General features: G+C 46.6%; 1 protein-coding gene across 2 annotated transcripts in view; it reads left to right on the top strand.

Moving 5' to 3' along the window:
* The window catches only part of LOC102501932 (zinc finger protein 879), a 38705-nt gene that overhangs the window by 4467 nt on the left and 19506 nt on the right, over positions 1 to 14732 (top strand). The window contains exons 1-5 of one of the 2 annotated variants that reach the window (XM_027771456.1): positions 7 to 453; positions 637 to 704; positions 2530 to 2656; positions 3068 to 3163; positions 10569 to 11999. In XM_027771456.1, the coding sequence (XP_027627257.1) occupies positions 672 to 704; positions 2530 to 2656; positions 3068 to 3163; positions 10569 to 11999 (1687 nt within the window). In that variant the 5' untranslated portion in view covers positions 7 to 453; positions 637 to 671. Of the gene's footprint in view, positions 1 to 6; positions 454 to 636; positions 705 to 2529; positions 2657 to 3067; positions 3164 to 10568; positions 12760 to 14732 lie in introns of those variants that run through there. The other variant, XM_027771455.1, reaches the window with a different exon arrangement.

The raw sequence follows: 14732 nt of genomic DNA, 5'->3' as shown, positions 1-14732 counted from the left end.
CCGCGGCTCCCGACCCGAGCCGGCCCCAGCCCGACCTGGACTCGAAACTCTTTTCTGCTCACTCGTTGTCGGTGTCGCTTGTTTGGCAGTGCTTTCCAGTAGTGGCTTTCCGATTTTGTCACTTGCTCAGTTACTTCCTTTCCTCTAAATGTTACAAGTTTATTTTTAAGAAATAAGCCAGTTTGGCTATTTCTTTCGAACCCTCCCTTTTTGGGGCGGGAGGTGGGTAATGCTTCCCTTTACATTTAAGCTACTTTGAGAACTCTGGTGAAGGAAGTAGAACCAAGAGGAGGAAAGAGAGGACTCGGTCTGTTCCAGAAAGGGGCATCAGCCTGCAAATGCTCCTTTCTGCGGGAGAGCGTCGCCCCCGCCGCCGCATGGACTGCCACGCGGTCCCTCGCTCTCCAGCTCTGCGCCCTGCGCGCCGTGCCCTGCTGCTGGCCTGGTGCCCGGGTGTGTTTGCTGCCCACTGAAGGCTCGGGTGGCCAGAGCTGCTCTGGCTCAGGACTAGTCCAGCCGCACTGGGCTCTGCTTTAGGTGCTCAGCTGCGGAGGAACCTGCCGGATCTGGCCTAGCCATCGAGGGCAGGAGTGCAGCCAGGATGAAGAGACCTCATGGCGTCTTTGTTCATTTCAGGTGCCTTCTCCAAAAGGGCCTAGAGGGAAGGGGAAATGGCCCGGAGGTTGCCGCCAGCCCAGGTGCAGGTGAGCCAAGGTGCTTCTTTCTTGAGCTGCCTCCAGGGTTCAGAGGCCATGTGTTTGTTTCACCCACTGTTGAGGTTCTCCGGGCAGTGGAGCCCACGGGGCCACCAGAGGGCCTGGAAGGTGAGGGACTCTCCAAGGAAGGGCTTCTCTGGCCTTGGGGAGTGTCAGTGTGAACCCTGACTTAACACTTAAGCACTGGGTGATGGGGAGTTGAGGAGGCACCAAGCCCAGGCCACTGCTGTGCTGGAGCTTTGTGAGGGATCTGGGTGTGTTTTTGCCCTGTGGAGGACAGACGGGAGGAGGTGACTTCTTAACACTAAGGATTCACAGAGGAGAGGCACAGAGAGGCGGTGCAGCCAGTGTGGAGTGCACCAGGGCCCTGGTGTTTTCTGTTAAGAGGCAGGTGGAAGGCGAAGCCTGGCCAGGAGGCATAGTCAGAGGAACCCTAGCAGCCAGCAGGGCCAGGCTCCTGGAGATGGTGAAGAAGGCCCCCAGTAGAGACTGCAGCGCAGGTGGTGGTTTGAGGCAGACTAGGGGGGAAGGGGAAGAGAGTGAGATAGTGAGCCCATGCACAAGTCCGGCAGGATGCAGTTACCTAGATAATATTTTGTTTCTGTTGAAGTACAGAACCGGTTTTTTTTTTTTTTCTTTTTTTTTTTATTTATTTAACTTGATTCATTTATTTCAGTTTGACCAGAGAGGGACAGAATGAGAGCAAGCAAGAGAGGGGAAGAGTGAGAAAGTAAGCTGCCAGGTCCAGGTCCAAACCGTGGTCGGCCATGTGGGAGTCCAGCGCCCTTAACCACCATGCCACCTGCCGGCCCCCAGAACCATGTTTTTTAAACCTGAAAATACATACAGCAAAAGTTAACAAAACTGTTTCTGGTGGTAGAGTGCTAGATTAACATTTCTTGTTTTCTTGCTTATTGATTTTTCTAATTTGCCTTTTAAAAAATGATTTTTAATGGGACCAGCAGTTGGTGTAATTGGCTATGTCGCTGGACTGCCATTTGAGTCCCAGACCTGGTGGCATAAACTCATGCCGGGTGTGTGTGCCTGCCCAAGAGCTCGAGAGGAAAAGGGAGGAGAAGGGATTATGGCGCGGCCATCCCCCCTGGGGGGGGATTTCTCGCTTTCTGTCTCTCTGTCTCTATCTTTCTGGTGAGTGTACATGCCCTATAGCAGAAACCTCTCAAATAAATAAATAAATAAATAAATAATAAAAAAGATTCTTAGTAAGGAAAGAAAGGTACCACTGATTCCGAGTGGTGCCTGTGGCCCAGTCCAGCAGGGCATGAGAAGAACAAGGTTCCTGGTGACGAGGGAGACTCTCACCCAGCCTCTCCCTGAAAGACTGAGCAGCCTGCCCCCCAGGCCCTCCTGACCCAGTTTACCGGGGGCATCCTCAGAGCCCCCCTACTGCGGAGGCAGTGTCCTCTGCCCTGCACACACAGTGGCCTGAGGTGATGACAGAACTGGGGCAGTGACCTCCCTCCCAGGCTAGCGGGTGCCCTCCCGTCCACTCCCCACCAGGCACGTGTGTGAGGCCTCCTGACAGTCCGCTGACAGTTGGTCTGGGCGCTCGACCCTTCCCAGTCTGAAGTCCTGTGTGCCTCTCGTCCTGATGTCCCCTGCTGTAAGCGCTGCTCGTTTGTGGGCTCTCTGAGGGCCCAGTGCTTCACTCGCAGAAGGTACATGGTGAGGATCTGTGTAGTAACTGAGAGGTTGTCCAGAAATCCCTGAACCCCGAGTTGTGACAGCGTTGCTTCTCAGTCACCCCACTGTGAGATGGTCCTGGGTAGGCAGAAGTGGTTTGCCGTTCCAGGGATCAGTGACATTCCGGGATGTGGCTGTGCTCTTCAGCCAGGACGAGTGGCTGCACCTGGACACGGCCCAGAGGACCTTGTACCGGGAGGTGATGCTGGAGAACTACAGCAACCTGGTCTCGCTGGGTGAGGGGCCGTCTCGGGGTCAGAGTCTGTCGTGGGAGCATGTGTCTCCCTCCAGGGAGGACTGCGGAGGGCTTGGCCAGGTTCAGCCTTCACCTGGGCTCACAGAGAGTGGCTGCTGCTCCCCTTGGCTGTATGGAGAGGTCTCGGCGTGCTAGAGTTGGCAGAAAGCATCCTTTCTGTTCTCCTGTCCTCCAAAGTCTGTCCCCCAGGGCCCCACTGGGTGCTTAAGCTCAGAGGCACACACAGCCAGAGCCTCGACTTTCATCCTGAGACCTCCCCCAGCACCCTCCCAAGGCCCAGCTTGAACCCCCCTCTGAAGAGATCTCCATCCTCACTGGCCCTCTGCCCTGGGCACTCGGGCTGAGTCGGTATCCAGGGTGGCCACTCATGTCTTTTCTTGTCCGTGAACAGGGATTCTCTTTTCCAAACCTAAGGTCATCTCCCAGTTGGAGCAGGGGCAGGACCCCTGGAAGGTGGAACATGGAGCTCCTCAAGGCACGTGTCCAGGTGAGTGCAGAGCGTGAGGGGCACGGGCACCGTGGGTTCCAGCTGCCTGGGCGCGCCCGTCGTCTCCTCGACGTGCCAGGCCGGGTGGGGGCGCCAGGGAGGGCTGGCCTCTCCCCTCTTGGATTACGGGCCCCACTGGGCTCAGGGGAGTTGGATTCTCTGTGTGGGCTGTACTTTGTTAAATGTCTCATGATTTGCATACTGTGTAGTCTGATATGATTCTGTATCTTCTGCCTTTTTCCTCATTTTCACTGGATTCTTTTCTTGTTTTCCTCTAGTGGTTCAAACATGCGTTTGTGATGTGATAGTCCCTCGTTGCATGCTGGGCTTTCACTTTGATGACTCTTGGCTGTAACTCACTGTACGTGGTTCAGCACACACAGCATGTGTGTGAGGGGCCTTCACAGACCTTATGGGAAATGCATATTATGAAAAACTATGTTTGGATTTCAAATTTTTTTGCATCAAAGTAAACTCATACTTTAGCCCCATTTTTCTGTGAGTTTTTTTTTTTTTTTTTTTGAGAGAGATTTTTGCTATAGGGCACATTCCCATGCTGGGACACAGAGACAGAAAATGAGAAATCACTCCCAGGGGGATGGCCACACCACAGTCCCTTTTCTGTTCTTCTCTGGGGATTTTAGGCATGCACGCACACCTGTCTGGTGTGTTTCAAGTCGCTGGGCCTGGGACTTGAACCACAGTGGGCCATGTGGGATTCTAGCTCCTTAACTATTATGCCACCTGCTGGCTCCTCCGCGAGCTTTTAGAAACACATACATGTGTAAGAGGGAAACCAGTACAGCAGAGATGGACTTCAGCAGCTCAGTACCCTCCTGCCGTTCTTCTCACTCTCCATGAAAATTCGCGGTGACGTGGGCCAGAGCCTGACTCTTCCGTCCCGCCTGTCTCCACACCTTGTGGGTGCTGCACCCCGAGCTCCCACTTCGGTTCTGCCCTGGACTTGGTCGTCATTCTGGCACTGGGCGGGGCTGTCTGGAGCTTGGCTGCTGTTCCAGCCTTGGTGTCTGTCTGGCAGGAGGTGGCCAGCCTCCCTGTCCAGCCCTGTGTTTTCATCCCTGCAGTCTGGCTTCAGTTTTTCCCATGACTTGACTTGAGTTACTGTTTTCAGAAGGGGGCATACATGCAGCATCTGTGAATGTCTAAAGTAAGTTCGTCCTTCTCTCCTCTGGGAATTGCTTCAGGGTCTAGAATCCTGGCAGTAGTGTTTTCTTGTTCTCTCCTCCATCAGGAACTGCCCCACTGCCTTTGGACATTGAGCGTTGGTGGTAAGAAGTCCTCCCTGTCTGGCTCCGTATTCTGTCTCCATTAGAGACAGCCTTTCTTTCCTTTTGTGGATCTGGCCTGAGGGCTTATAGGCTCTCCTTTTCTCCTTTGGAATTCCGAATTTACTTGGCTGTGTTAAGGAGTGTATTTTGTCTTTAGTATTGTTATTTGGCACTCACTGGCACTCACTGGTCCCTTTGCTTTGAAGAGTCAAGTCCTTTTTTCTCACTTCAGGGAGCTTTTGTTTCTATTAGTTACATATATTCTGCCACATTCTGCCAGCATTTTGAAGATACGAACTGTTAGAATAATGATAAAATGAACAGAAATTCCACCAGAAACCTACAGAATAAATACAAATGGAGCAAGGCCCAGAATGATAGCTACTGAGTTCAAATTTGGCTCTGAGCTTTCTGGTTGGCAAAGAAATCATTAGTATCAGATTGTCTGTGTTTGGCAAACTTTTTTTTTTTTTAATTACATAATTTTTAAGAATGATCTATTGGAACCAGCAGTTAGCATAATGGCGATGTCGCTGGACTCCCACTTAGGCGACTGTGGTTCGAGTCCCGGGCCTGGGGGCTTAAACTCACGCCGGGTGCATGTGCACGTGTGCCCAAGATCCCGAGAGGAGAATGGAGGAGAGGGGATTGCGGCGTGGCCATCCCCCCCGGGGAGTGATTTCCTGCTTTCTGTCTCTCTGTCTCTCTCTGTCTGTCTGGTGAGCGCACATGCCCTATAGCAAAAACCTCTTCAAAAAAATGATCTATTGAATTTATCATTGTTATTGTTATTTTAAAATTTATTACAAGGTATGCTTGTTCAACAGAGAGACAGAGGGAAAGTGAGAAAGCAAGCCACAGGTCCAGGACTTGAACTATGGTCAGCCACGTGAGAGTCCAGTGCCCTTAACCACCAAACCACCTGCTGTGTCGCTTCACGAACGACCCGGAGACGGTCTTCTCTACAGCACTTTATTTACCCCAGGCTCTGTACAGTCTTCTTCCTCCTCTCTTCCCTGCCCCAGGGCCTTATAAAGGGCCCCTGACCAATTGGCACGTTGGTCACGAGCAGGGAAGCCAGTCCTCGAAAGAGGATTGGTTGCATGCGGTGTTCCCGTGCTCTCCACCTCCCCCCTGCCCTACTTCCTTAAAGTTGTTTACTGCTTTGAGCGCTCAGCGGGCTTCCGTTGAGCGCCATTTTGAAATAGGCGCTGAGGGCGATGGGCAGGGGCGCTCCACACTGCTGGTCCCTTTCATAATTATTTTTGATGGATGCTAGAGAGGGGCAGAAAGAAGAGAATCACCAAAACTTTTACCAACTGTGATCAGCCACTGTTTTATTTAATATTTACTTGTTGAGACTGTATTTGTTTGAGGTGTTTGTCAGGAGAGAGGTTGATTATGTGTCTTGGTCTTGAACCAGTTTTCAAGTTGAGTGTCTTTTCAGTTTTTAGCCCTCGTAAATAGAGGCATACTTTGCTGAAAGGACGTTATTGTATTGTAAGACATATTTTATCATCCGTCTTTTGTTTCCAGCTTTTCCCCATTATTATTACTATTTTTGCTGAGGTGGCTTTGGGAATACAAAGGTATGACAAAGAGAAAAGATCCAGAGTAGATAGTTGCGGTACCAAGGCGTGAGCATTGTGATTGCAGAGGTGAGGAACGAGAATTCAGAATCCACAAACAATTTTTGAAAAACGACTTGACTTACAGTCAGTGAAGTTCAAGCTAAAGCAGTGAGATGCCGGCTCCCTGTGTCACGTCACCGAGGGTTAAGGAATGTGCGTCAGTGTTTTGCTACTGCTCTAAGTGGTAAGCAGCACCTTCAGTGGGATTTTGATTGGTTCAGTCTTGATTCAGTCTTCTCTGGGATAGCCTGGCTTTAATAAGTCATTCCAAGTTTAGAAATTCATCTTAAAATAGGGCCCGGCAGGTGCCATGGTGGTTAAGGGTGCTGGACTCCCATATGGCCAACTGCGGTTCAAGTCCTGGTCTTGGTTTGCTTTCTCACTTTCTGTCCTTCTCTGGTCAAATAGAAAGAAAGAAGGAAAGAAAGATGGTGGCGTGGAGAGGAAGAGATAGAGAGAGAGAGAAAGTTCAATATATATTTTTAAAATTAATCTTAAAATAATTCCATAGTTGTGCTGAGTTGCAAAGATACTGTAAAAGAAAGTTTATAACACAGACTACTGCTGCAAAAGAAAATCAAATGGCTCTGGAAGGGAGATCTTGAATGGCGATATGTTCATTGATCAGACATGTTATGCAACCATTAAAATAATGATGAAAGAAGCCCTTCCTTCTGAGAGAGAGTGCGCTTTCTGACAGGGTCTCACCACCTGGTGATCCTTTCTGACCCAGCCTTGCAGTCACCCAGGGTCCTAAGCATGTGTCACCTGGGTAAGTTGGGCTGACAGCTGATACCAGGCCCCTCATGTGACCCAAGCACTACACAGTGCCACCCTCCCACTTGCCACAGCACCTGAGCCTAGAAGCCCATGGTTTTTAAGTGAAGTGGGAGTTAGGGAAACTTAGTGTTAAAAGGTTTTTGTTTTTTAAGTAAGAGTGATTTTTCATATACATAAAATTCTAGTAATTTAAATGTCACATATAACAATGGTTATATTTGCATGATTTGTTTATGAGTAAACTGTATTTCAAATGATTACACATCTTTTTTATTTAGGAAAATAAAAGCTCTTTTATAAAATATAGTCATTTCTTTTTTTTTTTTTTTGAGAGATTTTTGCTATAGGGTACGTGCACTCACCAGAGAGACAGAGACAGAGAGACTGAAGCAAGAAATCAACCCCCAAGGAGGATGGCCATGCCGCAATCCCTTCTCCATTCTCTTCTCAGGATTTTGGGTATGCACGCACACACATGTGGTGTGAGTTTTAAGCTCCCGAGTATGGGACTCAAACCAGAGTTGACCACATGGAAGTCTAGCAATGTAACCATCACACCATCGACTGGTTGCAAAATAAAATAATTTCTTTTGAATCAGTGAATCCATTACCTGTATTGTAACTTAAGTAATCAAAAAGGTTGGCCAAAAGTTACTCCCGGGAAGATACTCTTCTTCCCATAATCCCCCATGTCATGGCATGGCATCCATCTCCTTTTTGTTGCCACAAGCTGGGAGTCACCCTGAGTCCTTTCTTTTACTTCCTCTGTACACTCTGTTCCTAGGTGAAGCCACCTTCCAGCTCTGCAGCCAAAATAATCCCAAACATGCTCACCTCTCCATCTCCACCACTGCATACTGATGCTAGCCCATTGTTTCCGTTCTGGAAGATTGAGAAGCCTCCTCAGCAGATGCCCTGTGCTTGCTCTAGTTCCCTTTCCTCCATTCTGGTTACAGTCCATTTGGCACAACAACTGAAGTGATCCTCTTTAATTCCAAATGCCATCCAATATTGGAAGACTGCACAATACGGTCCCTGTTCCACCTCTTTTTCTGATCTAATAACACCTTTCCCTTGTTCACTCTGCTTAAACCATGCTTGACTTCTTCAACTTCTTAATGACAGAGAAAGTGCTATTTTTTTTAGAATTTTCTTTTTTTTTTATTATCATCATAATCTTCTTTATATTACATTGGATTACATATAAGTTTACATTGACTTCCATTGCTTTTTCAAAAGGGAATGCCATGCATGTCAGTCAATACAGAGACATCAATCTCCCCGCTTTATCATTTAATGTCTTTTCCATGCATTTCCCAATAATTATTATTATTATAATTTTTTAAAACAGTCAATCACTATTTCTCATTTTGCTTGTTAAAAGACTTCACCCATCATGAAATACTTCCCAGACCAGTCCAGTTGAGAATACTATACACGTCATCATCAACAGATAATAAACCATATCTGTTTCTCACTAACATCCTGCCTCTCTATTGTTCACTTGCTATCTTTCTCTATCCTCTTCTCTTTTTTTTTATAGTTTATTTTTTATTATAATTTTTTTCCCCATCACAACACACAAATGAATTTTCCATCCAAAATACACTGTGCATTGGCTCAATCAAGCACGTCACCATATATGTTCTCAACAAATAATTTCCCAATTCTTGTGTCCTGCATACCTTGCCTTTTGTTTTACCATCCTAGATTCCCCATCCCCCTCCCTCTGTTATGACCCATCCTCCTCCCACATTGTCCCTGTCATCCCCGATTGCCCTCCGTGCCTCACCCCTCCCCAAATGATCTGTCAGTGATCTTAATTAGTCTAAGTCTCTCCAATAGTTATCACAGCTGACACATGCCTCTACATGAACTCAAGTCTGACTTTAGGCCTAAACCCCATTGGGTAAAAAGAGCATACTATAAAGTAGAACCCAACTGGGCCCATACCGCTCACTGCAGCCATCAAATATCCAATTTTTTTTTTACATATATTTTTTTTTCCTCTTCCTCTTTTTTTTTTAATTTTTTTTCCTATGTTTGTCCCTCTGCCCTGTCTCACTCTCCCATTACAATATCCCTGCTATATACAGTTGTCTTCCAGAAGAGTTACTGAAAAAGTGATACATACAAGTAAAGGGAGAGAGGCCACGAGTTCCAACCATCAGCTCATAAAGTTTTTGGCAATAGGGAGCATAAACTCCACTCAGGGTTGGATTAAGGGAGGGTCTCCTGCAGATCCGCAAGTGTAGGTGAGTCTCCAGGGAATGCAGTTTCAGGAAAGCAGTTCTGGTACGCAGGGATGATTATCAGCTGATGCGGCACAGCAGTCATCTTGTAGTTACCAGGAATGGTGTTGTGGGGATCTGCAGTGTGAGTTGTCCTTGGGTATCTGGCTTCCTTAAGAATGGCAGAGTAGTTCTTGTTTTCCCCTGAGGTAATGCAGGGCTGGTAACTATCATCTTCTCAAGTTGCAAGTTCTTCAACCTTGTTTTTGGCCTCCGGGACATCCAGCGCCGGAGAGGCCAGGGAGGCCGGCCGGCTGGTGCACAGCTGCGCAGGGGCCCCCCTGGCCCCAGGGCACCCGGCGGGGGGCTGTCCGTCCGGGGCGCGGCTGCGCAGGGGCGGGAGCCCCCCAAGAAAGTGCTTTTAATGGGGTCTTGCCATGCCACAACCCCCAGTCTTCAGTTTGCTAGCTTCTCAGCATGTTTTCAGGCTGTCCAGGGGATCTGAGCCTACAGTCGGCCACATGGCTTCTGGCCTTGCAGGGCCCTTGCATGACCAGTGCTCTACAGCAGCTGGGCCCACACTGGTCCTCTGTATGTTTATTTCTGGACTGCAGAAAGCTTATTCCTGCCTCAGGATCTTTGAGTTAGCTGTTTCTCTTCGTGGAATCATGATATTTTTGCCTGGCACTTCTCCTTATTTAGATCTCATCTTTTAATTTCCTTTCCTCATCACTCATCTTGGAATATCAGCTTATTCACTCTTAATACACATCGCCTTGTTCTTACTTCTTTTCTTGCCGTTCTTGTCATTCCTCTGCACTCCTGCCCTGACTTGGTCACCTAGTTACAGTGGGTACCCTCTACTAGAATGTGCACCGTAAGGGAGGGGCCATCCCTGTCTAGCTTGTTCCCTTGAATTCCCACTTGACCTCTGCATGGTGTGTGGTGGGCACACAATACCTACTGCTCGAGTGAGTGATTGTTTGTTCACCCCAGTGTTGTTTAGAGCCCACTGAGTCCGGAACAGCACTGCTTGGGACTGTTCACAGAGCTCTTCAGGGGCAGCTGCCCTTTCACTTCTTACTTTTAGCACCTCTGCAACTTTCCCTTGGAATTTACCCGAGTGCTCTGGTGATTGACCTGAGAGAGAGCTGAGTAGGAATAGCCTGTGGCTCAGAGGTGCCCCCTTCCCTGATGGTCTGTGCTTTGGGACTGGGTCGATACTGGCTCCTCCTCCTACAGGAAAGCATTCCTCTGGGCTCCTCAGCTTGCCGTACAGAGGCCTCTTCGGAAGCCTCCCTTCCAGGCATGTCCAGGCATGTTGACTGTCCTGCTGCTCTCTCTCTTCCTCCTCTTTCCCCATCACCATCTAAGACTTTGTGGCTGTTATTTGTGAGTTGTCCTTATATACTTTAGTGTCATTTTTCTTTATTCCCCAAGTAAGCAAGACTTACATGCTTTTTTGAAATTTTAGGATGGGAGAGCTTGTTTGAAACCACAGTTTCTGAAGAAGAGAATCAAGAAGTCATGAAAAAGCTTGTTGTTGATGATCCTTTTGACTTCAAGTTGGGCCAAACCTACATAAATGAGGACAAGTTAGAGAAGCCACAGGACAAAAAGAACAAACTTTTTAGCAAAGTATTGGTTACCATTAAAAAAGCCTACATGAAGGAGAGGAGCTTTAAAGGTATTGACCTTGGGAAAAATCTTGGCCTAATATCTTCACTTATAAGGAAACCCAGAATTGTTTCCAGAGGACGGAAACCACGTTTACAGCAGTATTCAATTCTGTTTAAACAACTGGGAGTCAACACGGTACGTAAATGTTATAAGTGTAATATTTGTGGGAAAATCTTCCTCCACAGTTCTTCCCTGAGTAAGCATCAGAGAATCCATACTGGGGAGAAGCTCTATAAATGTAAGGAATGTAGGAAAGCTTTCAGCCAAAGCTCGTCTCTCACTCAGCACCTACGAGTTCACACTGGAGAGAAACCTTATATATGTAGTGAATGTGGAAAAGCCTTCAGTTTCACCACCTCTCTCATTGGACACCAGAGGATGCATACTGGGGAGAGACCTTATAAATGTAAGGAGTGTGGGAAAACGTTTAAAGGTAGTTCATCCCTTAATAATCACCAGCGGATTCACACTGGAGAAAAGCCCTATAAGTGTAACGAGTGTGGGAGAGCCTTTAGTCAGTGCTCCTCCCTCATTCAGCATCACAGAATCCACACTGGAGAGAAGCCCTATGAGTGTAGCCAGTGTGGGAAGGCCTTTACTTCCATATCACGGCTCAGCAGACACCATCGGATCCATACCGGAGAGAAACCCTTTCATTGTAATGAATGTGGAAAGGTATTTAGTTACCATTCAGCTCTCATCATACATCAGAGAATTCACACTGGTGAGAAACCATATGCATGTAAAGAATGTGGTAAAGCCTTCAGCCAAAGCTCAGCTCTTATACAGCATCAGAGAATTCACACTGGAGAGAAGCCCTATAAATGTAACGAGTGTGGGAAAGCCTTCTCCTGGATTTCACGGCTTAATATACATCACAGAATCCACACTGGAGAGAAACCATATCATTGTAAGGAGTGTGGGAAAGCCTTCAGTTCTCATTCAGCAGTAAATACTCATCGGAAAATCCATACTGGAGAGAAACCTTATAAATGCAATGATTGTGAAAAAGACTTCAACCAAATCTCTGCTCTAATTCAGCATCAGAGAATTCATACTGGAGAGAAACCATTTAACTGTAAAGTGTGTGGGAAAGCCTTCAGACAGAGTTCATCTCTTATGACGCACATGAGAATTCATACGGGAGAAAAGCCTTACAAATGTAAAGAATGCGGCAAAGCTTTTAGTCAGAGCTCATCGCTTACTAATCATCAGCGGACTCATAATTGAGAAAAACTGTACAAGTAAAATGCATGTGGTAAATCTGCCTAAAGTTTGTTCTGTCATCAAAGAATTCATCCTGGGGAGAAAGTGACAAAGACCAGTTTATTGTTGATTAAACTTTAGAAGGTAGACCTGATCAAACATCAGAGTCTGTATAATACAGAAACGTGGGAAGTATTTGGAAAGCTTCTGTAAATATTTAAAAATGTGTTCTTAAGTTATTATCAAGTATAAAAAGGATAATTTGTAAGATCGAAGGGTCTGTACTATTTGTATTTCCTTTTTAGTGATGTATGCTAGTAATGACGAGCTCTCATAAACGTCACTGGGAAGCCTGCTGATTCACATAAACGTACAGCCATGAAATTCAGACATCAGATAAATCTAAAAATCTATTTTTTGAAAATACATGTAAGTGTTATGCAAGGAAGTTGTCAAAGAATGTTTTGGAAGAGAAACGTACACAGATTACCTGTAACTACCTCATTGTCACTAGAATTTGTTTTTTAACAGTCTTAAAAGCAAATTCTCTACGTGGTGGTTGTTAACAGTTTTTAGTTGTTTCTTCAAATGGTAAGTCCTTCGCCTGAGAAGAAAATCACTGCAAATGATGCAGCTACACTATCCTTGACCTTTCTTTCTGTTGTGTGTTCTAAACTCTGAAGCAGATTGAAAGTCACTAAGCCACAGAGATGCATGGTATCTCATTTGTTTTTCTCATAAAGTGACTGTTTTTGCTGTATTGAGAAGTAAAGGTTATTCAGGCAACTGCAGCTTTTGCAATTTAACTTACTGGTGCGTGTTAGGGATTCTCAGTGGAGCTATGGAAGCACTGCTCATGGCCCCTAGACCGTGTCTGCTTCCTTGAACGCTGTGATTACCAGCCACCAGGAAGGTGGAAAATAGGGAACTTGTCCTCCCTGGAGAGAAGGTGAACTGGGTGACTTTCACCCTTAATGTTCTACTTCCACCTCCGTCAGGTAGAACTCCTTCCCCATGCTCTGAAGGCTACTGGCATAAATATTCGGCTCTCAGTCAGATGCTTTTTCTTCCAGAGAGTGAGCTTATCTCCTTCAACAAGTTAGCTAGTCCTTTTTAGCATTTCTGAAATGTGTAGTGGTGTTAGCAAGCCTGTAACAGTGATCTCACAAGTGAATTAAAGAGCTTTACAGAGGCGGACATCTAGTTTTGCTAAGTTTATCAGGATAGGCAAGCACTTAAGGCTGAAATACCCATTTCATAAAGCACAGTGATAGATTCTTTGTCAAAGAGAAAAGAAAAACCTCAGAAAAGGTCTTATTGGGAGTGGAGACAGCAAGGCAAAACCATTGAACTTGGCTTTTGTCTCTGGGATTAATCAGTCTCTTTTTTTCGTACTCATGAGGAACAAACTTTCAGGTCATCGAATGCTCCATCTGTAATGCCCCTGCTCCACAACCATTCTTTAAATTCTGTCTGATTACCTAAGGTGAGAACTTTCTAGGAAAATAGAATTCTTTCAAGTATTACTAGTCAAAATTTAAGTAATCAAAAAACTTAAATCTGGGTTAAAGACATAATACACATTTCACAAAAGAGGAAACACAAGTGACCAATTTGGGGGGAAAAGATGCTCGCATCCATTAATAATCAGGAAAATGTAAATTAAATGCATTAAAATACAATTACGTAACCACTAGATTGTCAGAAACTGACAAGTCTAACAAACCAAGCATTGTCAAGAATGGAGAGCAATGGAGGATCTCACACCTCCACGAGTTAAAAGCGTGCCCTCTTCTCCTGCTTATATGCATATATGTTGGAGTGATTCTTATATTTTGATGTGCTTACAAGTCACCCGAGGATTTTGTTAAAATGCAGATTCTGATTTGGTAAATCTAGGCTGGGACCTGCACATTTGGCACTCTGGCATGCTGTTAGGTGATGTTGGTACTGCCGGACCCAGGCCCTGCTTGGTGTGGCGAAGTCCTCAGAGCCCCAGTCACACTGGAGCGCAGGTTAAAGCAGTTACCATGGGATGGGCAGCACGTCAGTATTTTCTAGAGCTCTCCAGTCGTTCCCAGTGTGCAGCCAAAATTGAACCCTTCTACTGAACACCTCGTCTTGATCATTTCCCTTTTTATGATTTTGATAACTTTTTCCGTGGGGAAGGCTTTTGCTTTTTCCTTTGACCCTCCTGTTTCAGCATAGCAGTCACAGTGATCATTTACAGAGGAAAGTCAGGGTATCCCTTGTTGAGAAAGTGACCCTCATGCTGAGGTAGGGAGACTTCGAGCCAGTAGGTGTGTGGCAGCAGAGAGGGGGGCACTTGGCTCCAAGTGCTTCTGGGCCAGTGAGGATTGAGTGCCAAGGAATAGAAGGAGGGGAACAGGGAGGGGTCCAGATGGAAAACTGCTCAGAGGAGACAGGAGGGCAGGGCGCTCTTACTGCTAATGCAACAACCGTGGGACAGGAACTCAGATACCGGGTGGTGACACACAGAGGATGAGGGGGTTTTTGTTAAACTTAACCTAGGATTCTTTGCAATAACTGAGTCTGGGTAGGCCAAAGGGCCAAGATTGAGGCCTACTCAAAAAGAGGACTCAGGGACCAGCAGTTGGTGTAATGGCTGGCTATGTTGCTGGACTCCCATGTAGTTGACTGCAGTTCGAGTCCTTCAAGTCCCGGACCTGGTGGCTTAAACTCACGCCAGGCATGTGTGCGTGCGTGCCCAAGATCCCGAGAGGAGAATGGA

Source organism: Tupaia chinensis, unplaced genomic scaffold (assembly GCF_000334495.1).
Source record: "Tupaia chinensis unplaced genomic scaffold, TupChi_1.0 Scaffold000214_1, whole genome shotgun sequence".
Lineage (NCBI taxonomy): Eukaryota > Metazoa > Chordata > Mammalia > Scandentia > Tupaiidae > Tupaia > Tupaia belangeri.
Note: the sequence above shows the minus strand (reverse complement) of the source record. Positions and strands in the feature narration are given on the sequence as shown.